Consider the following 17,419-nt stretch of genomic DNA (forward strand, 5'->3'; position numbering starts at 1 on the left):
AAGAAAAAAATACAATTAATTCATTAAGTGAATACAAACAGACCATAATGATAAATCACAAATAATTCTCAATATACAATTGAGAATGCAATCTCTTCATTGGGTATAGCCAAAGTGTGTGTGCAGGTAATTAAGACTTTTAATTGCATAGTAGCTATTTATGAGGTAATATTCACCAAATACAAATTTGAGCCTTGAATGATAGGCTATAATGTTGAACTAAAGCAAGGATATACCATGCCACCTTCTCAACCAAAAATATTCCTATTCTTCAAATCATTTGTTGATGTATCAGACTGAGACAGAGACCCATGTACTTTTTGGTTGCCGTTCACAAGTTCTCTATGTATGATGTGGAGTATGATGTGAACTTGAAAGTTCAGATTTAATCACATAGCTTTGCCACTGAGCAGATGTCATTTCAACATCTAGTTTTGATTTACATTTGTTTGAGTTGTCAACTAACGTGAATTCAACGTGAAATCAACAAAACATTTCACCATGTCGTTGGATTTAGGTAAAAAGTTGTGAGAAAAAAAAATACAAACGCCCTTCTGTTGACTTTTTGCAAATCCAAATCAGTTTTACACGTTGATTCACAGCCTGGACCCATAGACTAGAGGTAACATAGTTGGTGTGAAATCCAAGACACTCAAATTAGTATGATATGTTACATTTGGTACGGTTAAATAAGACAGATTGTTACTTAAGGCAAACACGTAAGTAGGGTGGTTGGTTGGGTTGGCGTAGAATGAGAACATCTAGCAACCCAAAGGTTGCGAGTTTGAATCTCATCACAGACAACTTTAGTATTTGAGCTAATTAGCAACTTTTCAACTACTTTTTAGCTATTTTGCAACTACTTAGCATGTTAGCTAACCCGAGACGTAAACCTAACTCCTAAACGTAACCCCTCGTCTAGCTAACGTTAGCCACCTAGCTAGCGTTAGCCACCTAGCTAGAATTCATAACATGTCATACGTTTTCAAAATTCGTAACATATATGAATTGTAATTCGTAACATCATATGAAATGGGTGTTGAACATAGCACAAATTAATATATACTATATGAAACGTAACATATCATACTAAATGGAGTGTTTCAGTTTTACATACAGGTGTTGTAGAGACAAATCTCCAATTTGCCTTTGCACTTAAAAAGCCACTGAACACGCAAATTGGCACGTGTGAATTCATCTCCCAGTGTCTGGTGGAAAGCAGAATGAACCATATTTTCTCGGGGACTTTGCCTGTGCTTAGCTCCATTCTGTTTATTTATTAACCTGTATAACTCACCATTCCTTAATGATTTCAGTATTCGTGGTGTGTTCCCTGACCGATTCCATGTTTGGTTAGTGATGTTTGTCCCCCATGAGAAACTGTAGACGCGCGTGGAAGCCTATTTCACTTCCTCAAAATCCCCTGAATGAATCTAAGATAACTCAAGAAATCTGTATTTATGTAAAATATACACAGTCAGGATGCAGTAGGTGAGTTTAATAAAGACACGATGTTGATGAGCAGCGTACAGAAAGAGAGAGAACAATATTACCTAATGCCTGATGTCAACTGAGGGATAAATAAAGCGGGAGTAATGTAAATGATGTGTAAATGATGACCAGGTGTGCTTAATGATTGGGAGCAGGTGTGCATAATAATTGTTGCCAGGGCTGATGGTTAGTAGAACCGCGACTTCGAGCGCCTGCGGGGGGGAGCATGAGTCGGGCGTGACAATTTATTTTTACATTTTTGCCGAGGATGTTTTAGTTGAGCAATTTTACATCTAACTAAGGTGTTTGATGCAGTATTTCTCAAGTTAAAAAAATGCACAACGTGTTATCTTATGTAAACAAAGTCGTAGCTGTTTGGCAGGTCTGTCTCACTGTATATGCTATTGGATAGAGAGCAATCACCGCAGCTGTTCACCGCATGTTAGTGGACAAATCAAAACCCAACGGTCATTTACCCGTTGTGACGCACAGGATGTTCCAAATTCCATGTTAGAAGAGACTGACTTTATGACCAAAAGTATCCTATTTACACTATGTAGTCAATTTTGACACTAGAATAACTGCTTCTGACTAATATGGATGCCACATAGACATTGTTCAAAAGGATTCGTTTCTTTTTAAAGGCAGTCTCTTTAAGGACACAAATGGGTACAAGTCTCACTGAATAGGCCTAGTAGCTTTTTATGTGGTTCAGGGTGGATTAAACTGATTGCCCCCACATTATATAATTCTAGCTACTTTTTCTGAGTAGTCCATGTAGTGTGGATTTGGGAAAACTTTAGTAACATCAGACTGATTTAGACATCTGCCTTTTGTGTCCACACTGTGGCCTAGGACATACATTGCCTTCAGAAAGTATTTATACCCCATGACTTATTCCACATTTTGTTGTGTAACAGCCTGAATTAAATATATTACGTATGAATTTTTCTCCCCCCATCGACACACTATACCACATTATGACAAAGTGAAACTGATTTTTAGAAATGTTTGCTAATTTATTGAAAATGAAATACTGAAATATCTAATTTATATAAGTATTCACACCCCTGAGTCAATACTTTGTATAAGCACCTTTGGCAGCGATTAGAGCTGTGAGTCTTTCTTGGTAAGTCTCCAAGAGCTTTCTACACCTGGATTGAGCAACATTTTCCCATTATTCTTTTCAAAATTCTTCAAGATCTGTCAAATTGGTTATTGATCATTGCTAGACAACCATTTTCAGGTCCTGCCATGTATTTTCAATTAGATTTATGTCAAAACTGTAACTCAGCCACTCAGGAACATTCATTTTCTTCTTGGTAAGCAACTCAAGTGTAGATTTGGCCTTGTGGTTTAGGTTATTGTCCTGCTGAAAGGTGAATTCATCTCCCAGTGTCTGGTGGAAAGCAAAATTAACCGTATTTTCCTCGAAAAAATTGCCTATGCTTAGCTCCATTCTGTTTATTTATTATCCTGTATAACTCCCCAGTCCTTAACGATTACAAGCATTACAAGCATAGCCATAACATAACATGATGCAGCCACCACTATACTTGAAAATATGGTGAGTGGTACTCAGGGATGTGTTGAATTGGATTTGCCCCAAACATAACACTTTGTATTCAGGACAAAAAGTGAATTGCTTTGCCACATTTTTTGCAGTATTACTTTAGAGCCTTGTTGAAAACAGGATGCATGTTTTGGAATATTTGTATTCTGTACAGGCTTCCTTCTTTTCACAATGTCAATTAGTTTAGTATGGTGGAGTAACTACAATGTTGTTGATCCATGTTCAGTTTTCCCCTATCACAGCCATTAAAGTCTAACTGTTTTAAAGTCACCATTGGTCTCATGCTGAAATCCTTGAGCGGTTTCCTTCCTCTCCGGCAACTGAGTTAGGAAGGACGCCTGTATCTTTGTAGTGACTGGGTGTATTTATACACTATAGAAAGTGTAATGAATAACTTCCCAAGTGAGCCAGACTAAAAATATAATAAAAGCAACAATACAGCACACAGCAGTAGCTTTAAATAATTGTCATCTCATCTCCTACATGGAGTTAATTTTGAACACCTGTGCCTTTCTTTTTTTGGGGGGGGTAAGATTTTATTAAATGTTTTGAAACAATACAAACATTAACTACATCACACCTGCCCAGACCAACATGTTCACACCCTCAGCATCACTCTCCGGCAACATGGCCTCCAACTGCTTTATCTTGCTTCTTGCCGTCGACATGAGTCTGCCATTATGTTGTTGAATTTGTCAAATTTGTCTCTTGTATAATTAATTCTATACATTAGTTAACACTAGATTAAGTGTACATTTTCATTTGCTGTAATTTCATTAGCTATGTTCCAACATTCCCTCCATCTTGTGCCAACATCAGTTCCTTTTAAGTCTTGGTTCCAATATTTTTTTTTCTAAGAGATTGTCAGTTGGATAGGCTCTCTGCAAGGTTTTATATAGCTTACCTATCATATGAATATCCTTGTCTGACTCAAATAGGATTCCCTCAAGATTGCTCTGATGTAAAAAAAAAAAAAAAAGATTCCAAATTGAAATTTCGTGATATAAAACTTTTAATTGTTCATGTACCAAAATTGCTTTCTAATGCTGTCATGGAAATACATGTATTTCCTATAACCAAGTCATTTACGGTTTCTATGCCTTTTAGTTTTTCCATGTGGACCAATTTATTGGTGAATTCTGAAAAGCTATCCAAGGATTGTTTTTTTAGGGAGTCATATTGTTTGTAGAATATGCTACATTTTCTCCCATGTTGTTTATTTTTCTTAACTATGAAGAGGTTAATGTTCTTAGCTTTGTCCTTTGAAAATAGATACATGAAAAGATTCTGGGGATGAGCAGGCACATCTTCCTCTTAAGCGCATTTAACTATATAAGGCAAGTAAAAGCCTCAGCGAGTTGATACAATTCCAAGTCTGGAAGGTTAAAACCACCCTCAAGGAAGACTTTTGTTAATATTCTATGAGACTTATTTACCCATATAAAGTCTGTTGTGACTGAGTATACTTTCTGGGTAATTGGTATTACCTAGAATACATACTAAAACTTTGGGAGCCATGCCATTCTGAAGAGGTCTATCTAGAACCTAAAAAGGGTACTTTGGCTGTCCCCATAGGAAAAACATTTGAAGAACCCTGTTTGGTTCCAGGTAAAACCCTTTTTGGGTTCAATGTAGAACCATTTCCACAGATGGTTCTAAATTGACCCCAAAGGGTTCTACCTGGAACCAAAAAGAGTTCTCCTATGGGGACTGCCGAAGAACCCTTTGGAAACCCTTTTTTCTAGAGTGTACTTGTTAGATGTACTGTATGATAAGACTGTTCCATTTAATAAGGTCTGCTTTCATATTGTTGAGTAATGGGATAAAGTTAACTTTATGTATTTTGTTGTAGTTCACTTACAGATAACATATGTGCATTTCTAATACTTCTGTAACCCTTTCCTATTACTCACCGGCTTTACAGGACAGATTCTTTACTATCTATGTCAGCTTTCAATTATGCAATATCTATTTTCCAGTTGACTCTAAGCATGAACAAAAATATTCCTTCCAGTCATTTTCAAAGAGAGAACAGGGAAATTATTTTTCATCTAAATTAACACAGCAATTATATCCCGTTATTGTAATACTGTAACACATTTTACTGTACTATGTACTCTAGATAAATTCATGTTTAGGCACATCGTTTATAATAATCATCATCAGATTAACAGTTGTCAAAACGTTGTCAAAGGCTGGTTTGTGTCAGTCAACCATTTTTAAAACCTGAGTCTGTATCTAAACTGGATGTCTCTGGTTGGATGCATGGACCCAAAGCCCCAGCGCTTGGTGTCAATATCAGGTATCTTTTCATCTGGGTTCTTGAGCTCAAAGTCAAAGTATGTGAGCATGAGGAAGACAAACTGCTTCAGCTCATTGGTGGCAAAGAAGCGTCCTGGGCACATAGTGATCCCAGCACCCCACGGCATGTTGTAGTATTTAATTTTTTTCCCACCTTTGTAAAAGTCCGTCTTTTTACCCCCCTCTGCTGTCAGGAAGCGATCATATTTGTAGGTGAGTGGATCCGGGTGGACCTCTGGGTCCATCTGGACGGCAGTGTAAGGAAACAGGGCTACTCTGTCTCCTTCTCTGATGCGGTACTCGTTTCCATCTGCCAGCTTGAGGGACATGTCCTGGAGCACGGCCCTGGTGAGGACGGGGGCGGAGGTGAGGCGGAGGGTCTCCTCCACGGCACTGTCCAGGATGGGCGTCTTTTGCAGCATTTCCTGGGTCAGGTTGATGAAAGGGCCTTCGTGCTTCACCTCCTGGCCCGTCTCCTTAAGCACCTCCTCCACTTCCCCCTGCACGGCCTTCATGGCGTCTGGGTGCTTCATGAGGTAGAAGAGCAGCCAGAAGGCAGCAGGGCCTGTGTTGCCCTGTGAGGCCCAAAGGAGAAGAAACATGTACCTGTCCTGCATGAAGTCTTCCATGCCGTGCTCCTCCCTCTCCTGCTGCTGATCGCGCACCCAGACACTGATGTTCTCCTTGGTCTTCACCTTCTGCACTGACAGCATGTTCCAGAACAGCCTCTTCAGCCTCTCCGCCTCTCTCTTCTCTCCTGGAGGCAGGACCCCATAGGCCAGATTGGGGAAGAGCTGATCATACTTACGGAACTCAAGGAAGAGCTCCTGGGACTCCACTCTGTCGACCTCTCTGGCTTTCTCCATGCTCTCTGTGGATTTTGGTGTCTCATTACCGAACAGAGCCAGGTAACCTGCCCTGAAGACAATGTTGTAGCTGTAGTTGAACAGACCGTCCTCATTCCAGGGCATATGGTTATTATCCCCCGTCCCTACACTGTGCAGCATCAGATTCTGTAGGTTTCTCATCATAGCCTGTGTCATGACAACTAAACCGTCCCCCATCAGGTGCTTGTTGCTGGACATCTGAGGAAACCTGTGGTCGGAGTGGTAACCAAACACTTTCTGCACCAGATGTTGTGCAAACTTGCTGAAGTCCAGTTTGGTGCGGGCCTCCTTCACAATCGTCCCGAAGGACCGAGGGTCCATAAGGAATGTGAAGTAGAATCCTCCCAGCTGCACGGTGAAAATATCCCCATGCTTCCTCTTCATCCTCTCCAGGAACTTCGCTGTGTCCCTGCGGAACTCAAGGACATGGCCCAGCCAGGGGATGGGGCCCCGGTCCAGGGGGGGTTCCCCGGGTCGACGCTGCCTGACAGCCCCCAGGAGGTAGAAGCCCCCCAGGACAGAGGCTAGCAGAGCCAGAAGGATCAGCAGCAGAAAGCCCATGGTCCTTTCTTCTTCGTTCTCACACAGACAATCTGAGCCCCGGCTAGAATTCCTTTTTTTTATGGCGTGATGAAACTATGACACCCCCGCCAGCAGTTAATGACTAACTCGATTGCACAATAACCAGAAACCACCCACAAACGGTACAGAACAGTCTTTGGTGTTTCCAATTTAAACAAAGGTTAATACGTATAAAGGCCAGAAAAATTCAAATAATGAATTGCATATTATAGGAAGTGCAACGTATTTTGTCATTTACCGTCTGTATGTTTCATAATCTGGAGAAAACAGCCCAGAACAGAGTGCGATGGAGAGGAATCGTTGATGGACTATACTCCCAAAGTAGAAACAGTAGCAAAGTAGAAAAGTAGCTTCACAGTACATTCCGATCTCCATTTTGGGTGTGATGAATGTAAAATTATAGTATGTTCTTTTTTTCTCTCAACAATGCTAGGCCTAGAATTACATCATTTGGTGGCTATGTCTAATCCACTCGAGTGGATTAGACATAGCCACCAAATGATGTAATTCTAGCTACTCCCCCCCCCCTCCCCCCTGAGCAGTCCATGTAGTGTGCATTTGAAAGCACCTTTCATAACCTCAGACTGATTTCAACATTTCCCCTTTGTGTCCACAAGATGGCCTACGACATTTGTAGGAGTACACGTCACCCTTTTATGTGCACAGTAGCATTGCATAGCACGAAGCTTCCTTCTATTTGGCTTACTAGTTTAGCTTTTGGGGAGCTGCTGAATCTTGGGCATGCTTCAACCCCAAATAACCACAGACAGTCTTTACCAAAGCATTGAATTGTCATTGAATTGACGTCTGTGCCCAGTTGAGATACACTAACTATATTGACAATAATACCTATTTCAGACAGAAGATGTGGTATAGTATGTGATTTTTGAATGACGACCACATCTCTACACCCCAAACATCTGTAAGGCTCCTTAATCAAGAAGTGAATTTCTAGCACAGATTTAACCACAAAGTCCAGAGAGGTTTACCAATGCCTAACAAACAAGGGCAATGATTGGTAGATTTGTAAAAAATAAAAAGTGAGTATGGTGAAGTTATTAATTAGCCTTTGAATGGTGTATACAAAGATACAGGCGTCATTCCTAACTCAGTTGCCTAGTTACAGTGTTGACATACAGTGGGGAGAACAAGTATTTGATACACTGTCGATTTTGTAGGTTTTCCTACTTACAAAGCATGTAAATGCAAATTAATTACTTAAAAATCATACATTTTTGTTTTAGATTCCGTCTCTCACAGTTGAAGTGTACCTATGATAAAAAATTACAGACCTCTACATGCTTTGTAAGAGGGAAAACCTGCAAAATCGGCTGTGTATCAAATACTTGTTCTCCCCAATGTATATCTGCTTGAAAATCTATGGCAAGACTTGAACATGTCTGTCTAGCAATGATCAACAACCAACTTGACAGATCTTGAAGCATTTTTTAAATTTATTAATAACATTAAATAAATAATAAACTTCCGAAATGACTTTGGCAAAGCAACCAAATAACTATGGCTTTACAATTATGTTTTATTTAGTCAAATATTACATCTGTTTGGATTTCTTGCAGTCTATAAATTATTTTTTTGTAATGATGTTCTCATTAGTTTAAAAAAAATGTTTTTAAAAACTTTTCCATTTTGACATTACAGAGTATGTTGTGTAGATTGTTGACAAAAAAAGACAATTATATCCATTTTAACCCCACTTTGTAATTCAACAAAAAGTGGAAAAAGTCAAAAGTCATACTTTCTAAAGATACTTTACATGGGTCATTCCTCTAAAAGAGTGCCTTTTGCATCCCTTTGATATGTTAAGTAGAAATTGTGCACCAAAATTGAATTTTAAAAGCCTGTTATATTACATAAAGTGCCCTTTAATATAGACCACATTGAGAATTCAATATATCTGTTTTTTAATATGAATAAAGACTTGCTAATGTGCCAAATTTCCACATGTTCCTCCGAGCACCCTCTGTTACTTCTAGGAAGATTTTGATCCACTTAACCCGCCAAATGTTTTTTTTTAAATGTAATCATCATTTTCAATCCCTAGTTATTTTTGTTGTATTGACAAAGTCATTTCAGAATATTATTACTTATTTCATGTGATTAGTGAATAATTTACGTCTTTTGCTCATTTTAAGTTCAACCCTGTTACATGAACTGAACTCTGTTTAACATTGTGAAACTATTTCTTTAAATATTTTTTTTTGTCAAATAGTAGTGTAAAAGCTGCTGAGTTGGTTTCTACTCTTTTTGACAATTTTCTGGTGTTTTGTGGTGGAAACTAAGTGGGTCTAGCTTAACATGTCAACCCTGTTATCTATCAATCAACCTAACATAGCAGGCGTAAAAGGCGCCTGAGCGGCATTTCTTTCTTTCTGGTCCTGACGAGAAAAAAATACTGTCGGTGGAGGTTCTCTTCTGCACTGTTGAACCAATCCAGTAAATGTGGAGGAGTTAAGATGGAGTGTCACCTTGTTAATGTTCAAAAGCGGAAGTTGCATCACAGGCTCTCTTTCCATTTCCCCTGAAAACCAGATGCATGAGGGTGCCCAAAGACAAGCAAATTTTTTTTATTAAAGGCCCAGTGCAGTTAAAAACATGTTTTCCCTGTGTTTTATATATATTTCCACACTATGAGGTTGGAATAAGACCCGATACCTGTATTTTGGTTACAGGGTCTAAAAATGCAGGCTTCATGTCTAGGACTCGAGGTGGGATTTAATATACCATGTTTTCTTACTCCCTACCCCTTTCAGATATACAAAAACGCAGATTTAAAAAAAGTTGGGATGGTAAAAAAAAGTGGGACTTCTGTCTGTGTATGAAAGGGGTTTAACACTTATACCACAACCAAGTATTTATAAGGATATTTTATTACATTTGACAGGATGAAAAACATAAAGATTAAATGCTTGACATTACAATGTTACAAAAATAGCAATGATTATTATAGTACACATTTTTGGCACAATCATTGACAGTCCTTGAGGGTCAGAATATGAGTGACCAGACTAAAAAGATAATAAAAGCAAGAATACAGTACACACAGTAGCTTTAACTACATGTAAATTCATCTCCTACATGGAATTGGTTTTGAACATCTGTGCATTTCTTTTTTTGTTGTTGTAAGATTTTGTGATAATTTTTTTACAATTATCAAGTCATTTACGGTTTCAATGCCTGACATTTTTAATGTGGATCAATTTATCTGTGAATTCAGAAAAGCTACCAAGGATTGCGTTTTCAGGGAGTGATATTGTTTCTTGTAGAATTCGTCTCCTACACGTCTCCTACATGTTTCTAATACTATCTGCAAACCATTTCCTCATGACTCATCACTCAAAAATATTATATAGTACCTGATTTCAATTTTAAAATGTAATATTTCCAGCTGACTCTAAGCATAAACATTCCAGATATTTTCAAAGACAGTAAAAGTAGATGATTTGTCCTCTCTGAATAAACGAAACAATTATAAGCAGTTATTTTAATACCGTATCACTTGTTGTGGTACTAGGTACTCCAGACACATTTATGTTTAGGCACAAGATAGTTTATAATAAACCAAATCAGATTAACAGCTCATGAGATGGAAGTTTACACTCAGTGTTGACAGAGGCTGGTTTGTCAGTCACTCATTTTTAAAAACCTGAGTCTGTATCTAAACTGGATGTCTCTGGTTGGCTGCATGGACCCAAAGCCCCAGCGCTTGGTGTCAATATCAGGTATCTTTTCATCTGGGTTCTTGAGCTCAAAGTCAAAGTATGTGAGCATGAGGAAGACAAACTGCTTCAGCTCATTGGTGGCGAAGAAGCGTCCTGGGCACATAGTGATCCCAGCACCCCACGGCATGTTGTAGTATTTAATTTTTTGCCCACCTTTGTAAAAGTCCGTCTTTTTACCCCCCTCTGCTGTCAGGAAGCGATCATACTTGTAGGTGAGTGGATCCGGGTGGACCTCTGGGTCCATCTGGACGGCAGTGTAAGGAAACAGGGCTACTCTGTCTCCTTCTCTGATGCGGTACTCGCTTCCGTCGGCCATCTTGAGGGACATGTCCTGGAGCACAGCCCTGGTGAGGACGGGGGCTGTGGTGAGGCGGAGTGTCTCCTCCACGGCACTGTCCAGAATGGGCGTCTTTTGCAGCATGTCCCGGGTTAGATCGATAAAGGGGCCTTCATGCTTCACCTCCTGGCCTGTCTCCTTCAGCACCTCCTCCACCTCCTTCTTCACAGCCCCCATTGCATCTGGGTGCTTCATGAGGTAGAGAAGGAGCCAGAAGGCAGCAGGGCCTGTGTTGCCCTGTGAGGCCCAGAGGAGAAGCAACATGTACCTGTCCTGCATGAAGTCCTCCATGCCGTGCTCCTCCCTCTCCTGCTGCTGCTCACGCACCCAGACACTGATGTTCTCCTTGGTCTTCACCTTCTGCACTGACAGCATGTTCCAGAACAGCCTCTTCAGCCTCTCCGCCTCTCTCTTCTCTCCTGGAGGCAGGACCCCATAGGCCAGATTGGGGAAGAGCTGATCATACTTACGGAACTCAAGGAAGAGCTCCTGGGACTCCACTCTGTCGACCTCTCTGGCTTTCTCCATGCTCTCTGTGGATTTTGGTGTCTCATTACCGAACAGAGCCAGGTAACCTGCCCTGAAGACAATGTTGTAGCTGTAGTTGAACAGACCGTCCTCATTCCAGGGCATATGGTCATTATCCCCCGTCCCTACACTGTGCAGCATCAGATTCTGTAGGTTGCTCATCATAGCCTGTGTCATGACCACTAAACCGTCCCCCATCAGGTGCTTGTTGCTGGACATCTGAGGAAACCTGTGGTCTGAGTGGTAACCAAACACTTTCTGCACCAGATGTTGTGCAAACTTTCTGAAGTCCAGGTTGGTGCGGGCCTCCTTCACAATCGTCCCGAAGGACCGAGGGTCCATAAGGAATGTGAAGTAGAATCCTCCCAGCTGCACGGTGAAAATATCACCATGCTTCCTTTTCATCCTCTCCAGGAACTTTGCTGTGTCCCTGCGGAACTCAAGGACGTGGCCCAGCCAGGGAATGGGGCCCCGGTCCAGGGGGGGTTCCCCTGGTCGACACCACCTGAAGGCCCCCAGGAGGTAGAGTCCCCCTAAGACAGAGGCTAACAGAGCCAGAAGGATCGGCAGCAGAAAGCCCATTGTCCTTTCCTCTTCGTTCTTTCAGAGCACATCTGTGCCCCAGCTTAAGTGCATTTTGTGTTTTCGATACCCATGACTCATGCTCCTCCCCCCCTTTCACAGTGAGAGTGCCATTAGTATTCTAAGCACTAGGACACAGCAATGTTCTCGCAATGAAATGAAACGTGTCTAGTATATTAATATCAAGGAAAAGCATTGTTTATACATAGCTCTGCCTCAAGCATATGCATTTAGATGGCTCAGGGCCAGGACCATGCAGGTTTCAGCTGGTTTCAGTCAGTATACTACAGAGAGATTTTGTGATAGGAAAACTTAATAGATCACATGTGTAGAGAGAACCTCTCTCAGATTTGTAATAGTGTTGCATTTTGGGCCTTTATGCTGTTTCATACCATAAAGAGCAGTGGAGCCAGCCCCAAAACAAGATCATTGTGAATAGAGGTAAGATTGAAGAAGACATGCACATACATATACATACCCAAGATATACCCAAGTCCTCCTAAATCTCTAACAAGACATGCGTGCAAAAACAAAACAATAACCCCAAAATGGTCGTGCCATCTATTTGCAACTATTTAAAGCCTTTTATGAAATATGCTGATTTTATGGATAGAGGCATACAACTATAATGGCCATGCTCCCTTAAACCATCCATCATTCATATAGACTTTTGTTGTTTCTATGTTTCTTCAGTGTGCCTAGAAGTGACTTTTCGTAGCAGGTTAGGAGAGAATTTTAGCTAACTCTTTTCCTAACCTTAACCTAATTCTCCTAACCAGCTCCATTAATTCTTCTAACCTGCTGCGTAAGATCTCCTAACCTGCTATGTTAATTCTTCTAACCTGCTGCGTAAGTTCTCCTAACCTGCTACAAAAAAATAACTTCTGGTCTTAGTTGTATACTACCTAGTCAGAACCATGTTTCTCAACCTACAACTGTTGTACCATTCAAACCTTGTGGTGTAGGCTACAGTTCTCCACATCTGTTGTTGTTTTACTCTCCCTTTGTATTCTCTTTCGACCTCGTTCCCACACAACATTCAAAAGAAAACCACACCGACATTCTGAGCGTTGTGTAACTTGAGTCACTGACAAAACACAACAGCCTCTCAGCAACTAACCCCCCCACCCCTCCTCCTAAAATCAACAGGAATTCAGCAAAGAAAGAAATGTCTGCTTTCACCTTTTGTCTCAGGGATTATGGAACAGTACGAGCTTGGTTGTGAATCCTTTGGCCGTTCCCATCTGATTATTGAAAACTGTCATAATTCTTCAGCAAGTGTTTCAGTGTTTGGTCTGTGTGCCTTTTTCTCTAAGCTGGGAAATGTTAATTATGCATTTTCAAGTCACACCAGTTACATTTTATTTTGGACAGCCATTTCCTGACAAATAATGGGGGAATAGTTCCAGGCACTACACACTGCTGCTCTTTTTGCTCTTCATAGCTCACTCTGATCTGCAAAACCACCATTGGGATCAATCTCTCTCTTGACTATGTCTTCAGCAACACATTTGTTTTCTTCAGCTTGATAACCTTGAAATGCTCATTGTAGACAGTTATAGACACTGCAGAACCTGTGTCAAGCTCAATTTTGAGGATTGTGCCTTTGTTTTCTGGTGCCGCCCATATTATGCTACTGCTGGGAGAAGTCACTGGTCTTGTCCGAATACCCATACATGTGTTTTAAATAGTAGGCCATTTGAGTATGCGAAAATATTATGTTTAATAATATGCAACATTTCAAAATCAGATGCCCAGATGTCTTACTAATTTTGGCACACTTTTCCACAATGCATTGGAAGATGTGGACTTCGAGTGACAGATCCTAGATCTCTTAAAGTAGCTAAACAACAAAACTAAGGCTCCTTAATTGGGAAGATGCCCGAAGTTTCTGCAGTGTTGTTCAAATGTAGGCTAAGTAGTTTTTGTTCTTCTTAAAATTAGCACCGGTATTGCGTCGTAGGCCACATTTTTGAAAACAGAAGTATTTTAAATGTATTTTAATCTAAAATTAGATTTCTGTTTTCTCACTGAAAAGTGTTTCTTGTCCTGTAGACCTTCGTAAGAGCTTTTACTACACCATATGTGTCGGCGCCAGGAACTCGGGATGTGGCTGCGTTTTTGATGTCATGTTAAACAGGCTTTTTGATGTCAAATGTCATTATTTAATTTATAGATCAAGAAATAGCAGTCATTTTGATCTTGTTCCCAATGTTCAGTGCTTTAGTTTATTACGTTGATGTCCAGCGGTTCTGAATTTTCAATGTACACACAGCAAAAAAAATGAGGAGGCAAGTATGGGTATTCGGACATGACCAGTGACTTCTCCCAGCAGTAGCATAATAGGGGCGGCACCAGAAAACAAAGGCACACCCCTCAAAATGGAGCTTGACACAGGATCTGCAGTGTCTATAAATAAAGATCAAATTAAAAAATATGATACGGTATAGGTTGAGGTATAGGTTGAATGTGATGGGCTGTCTATAGGTAGGCTATCACATTCAACCTATACCGTAGAAGACCATATTTATTATTTAAACTTTATTTATTAACTAGGCAAGTCAGTTAGGAACCAATTCTTATTTACAATGACGGCCTACCGGGAAGCAGTGGGTTAACTGCCTTGTTCAGGGGCAGAACGGGAGATTTTTAACTTGTCAGCTCGGGATTCGATCCAGCAACCATTCGGTTACTGGCCCAATGCTCTATACACTAGGCTTTTATCCTATTTAAAAAGTACTAAAGACAGAAATATAATTTGGTTCCATTTAAACATATTTATTAGTAAAACCAGTGTTATAACATACAGTTGAAGTTGGACGTTTACATACACTTAGGTTGGAGTCATTAAAACTTGTTTTTCAACCACTCCACAAATTTCTTCTTCACAAACTATAGTTTTGGCAAGTCGGTTAGGACATCTACTTTGTGCATGTTACCCTTCCAATGAGCTTATCATATAAACTACAAGGTGAAAAGTACAGTTTACTTCACTGTAAAGGTAACAGCCATTTACAATCTTTCTTTAGTTTTTCATTCTTACTCTCACCAATTCACTTAAACTACGTGTATATTTCTGTATTTCCCATGGGCTTCACCAGAGTACCCCCTACTGGCTGGATTACAACTGTATTAAGCCCCTTACAACACCCCCCTGCAAAAACTAAATGCTGTCCCAAACACTGGTCATGAGAACCAACGGAGAAAACAGCCATATAACTATCTAGACATGTCCAGTCTGCCTTTATCGGCAAAGATGCAACCCCCACTAAACATTATCACACTGTGATTAGTAAAGGTAAACAAGAAAATATATACACATCAGAACATCTCTAGTTGGTATCCTGATAAGAGCTTGGCAGCCCTAAAGTGTTATAGGTTAGAATGTCTCTGGGCCTCCTCTGCCGGACTGAACGGCGGGGCAAGGTCATGGGTGACCCCAATGAATCAGTGTCCACTTCATCATGAGATGATTGAGTTACTGAGCTGTTTCCATATTTACACCTGTCCTCCCCGGGCTCTCTCTGAGGACTGGCTGGCACTCCTTCACAGTGAAGTTTCTATCAGTCTGACACCGTTCCTCACTATTATCTGATACTAGCTGTGTGCTACTCTGTCTCCTCTCTTCATCCCTACGTGGCCTATTGATGAATACTGGATAAGAATCCTCATCTGAGCTCTCAGACTCAGCGCTCTCCCCATTTTGCTGCTTTTGCTGGGGTGGTTCCCTTCTCCACAGACCTCTACTGGGTGTTTCAACAGGTTCCTCAAATGGTAGGGAATTACATGACATGAGCATATTTCGATGCAGAACCCGGGGCCTGCCTGTACCCCTCGGGTTTGACCTCATATACAGGGCTATCATCACCTTTCCTGGTTATCACCACATGTATTTGGTTCTCCCAGTGTGATCTTAGCTTTCCCGGCCCCCCACGTTCTGACATGTTCCTCACCAGTACACGATCCCCTGAGACCAGAACCGAACTCATTTTCTTCCAATCGTAGTAGGCTTTTCCCTTTGCTGTTGATTTTTCCATGTTGCTACTGGCGATGTTATAGGCTTCCACCATCTGTTGCTGCCACTTCTTAGCATAATCCTGGTATGATGTCTCCTGTCCCTTTATCTGTAACCCAAAGACAAGGTCAACAGGTAGCAGTGGAGCCCTTCCAAATAGCAGGAAATATGGTGAGAACCCAGTAGCATCACTGGCGGTACAATTTTATGCATGAATGACCTTGTTCAGATAATCACCCCAGTTGGCCTTTTTTCTCTTCATCTAGTGTGCGCAACATTAACAACAGTGTACGGTTAAATCTCTCCACCGAATTACTCTGTGGATAATATGGAGAGGTTCTGGAATTGGCTATTCCCATACAGTTCTGCAAGGCTCTGAATAACTGATTTTCAAACTCCCTTCCCCGATCATGATGTATTTTTGACAAAAAGCAAAACTTTGGGAAAAAATCTCAGAGAAGCTTTTTTGCTGCAGCTGACTTATTTCTGGTGGGGTAGGCTTGTGCAAATTTTGTAAAGTTATCTAAAATATCTCAAAAGAACTCGTTGTCCCCTCTGCTTTTCTTCAAATGCACATAGTCAATTGAAATTATCTCGAAATGAGCTGTAGCTCGTACCTGTTGCATTGGGGCCCTAGTTATTACACTGGATTTCTTTTGTTTGATACACTTACACACTTTAGTGATAAAGTGTTCAATGTCATGTTGCTTGCGCGGCTAATAAAAGCGTCCTCGTGCTAAATTCAACACTCTTTCTGTTCCTAGATGGGCCATTTCAGTGTGTAAGTACTTGTAAATCAGTGTTCTATACTGACTTGGTACCACAACTTGTGTCCTTTTTGCTGTTTTCCTCTGTAATAATCCATCTGGTGAGACATGGAGCCTGTTCCACTCTTGCAGTAACTGTTTGACTTTGTATGACCCTTGTTGACATTCTGTTGGTTTAGGCTTAGTTATTTGACTTTTCAGTTCCACGATTCTCGATCCTTTAACTGAGCCTGCATGATATCGTGTGGAGACGGTCGGTCTGTAACTGTTCCCCTCCACCATGACAGCTGATCTTGCACTGATGGCCTTAGTGTGACCGTGGATATCCACGTTACACAGTCATTCTGTTGTGTCTGAACAGTATTGAGTGTTGATTTTACCATCTCACATGAGTGTTTCTCTGTGCATTCTTCCATGTAGTGTTCAGCATGCAAAGGAGAGCGTGACACAAAGTCTGCGTCAGTGTTAAACCTCCCAGGACGATACTTCAGTGTGAGATTAAAGTCAGAGAACTCTGCCACCCAGCGATGACCAGTGGCATTCAGTCTTGCTGTAGTTAGTACATATGTCAAGGGGTTATTATCACTGTACACTGTCACAGAGGGAGCATAAAATA

General features: G+C 40.8%; 2 protein-coding genes across 2 annotated transcripts; both read right to left on the reverse strand.

Annotated features, from left to right (window-relative positions):
• Positions 1 to 1,483: 1,483 nt before the first annotated feature.
• LOC135558850 (5-beta-cholestane-3-alpha,7-alpha-diol 12-alpha-hydroxylase-like) lies at positions 1,484 to 6,854 on the reverse strand. The gene has a single exon (XM_064993024.1). It carries the CDS (start codon positions 6,811 to 6,813, stop codon positions 5,284 to 5,286), a length of 1,530 nt encoding a protein of 509 aa, XP_064849096.1. The 5' UTR covers positions 6,814 to 6,854; the 3' UTR covers positions 1,484 to 5,283.
• Positions 6,855 to 9,704: 2,850 nt separating this feature from the next.
• Positions 9,705 to 12,178, reverse strand: LOC135558851 (5-beta-cholestane-3-alpha,7-alpha-diol 12-alpha-hydroxylase-like). The gene has a single exon (XM_064993025.1). The coding sequence runs from the start codon at positions 12,019 to 12,021 to the stop codon at positions 10,477 to 10,479; it is 1,545 nt and encodes a 514-aa protein (XP_064849097.1). The 5' UTR covers positions 12,022 to 12,178; the 3' UTR covers positions 9,705 to 10,476.
• Between the last annotated feature and the right edge of the window lie 5,241 nt (positions 12,179 to 17,419).

This window comes from Oncorhynchus masou, chromosome 17, assembly GCF_036934945.1.
Source record: "Oncorhynchus masou masou isolate Uvic2021 chromosome 17, UVic_Omas_1.1, whole genome shotgun sequence".
Lineage (NCBI taxonomy): Eukaryota > Metazoa > Chordata > Actinopteri > Salmoniformes > Salmonidae > Oncorhynchus > Oncorhynchus masou.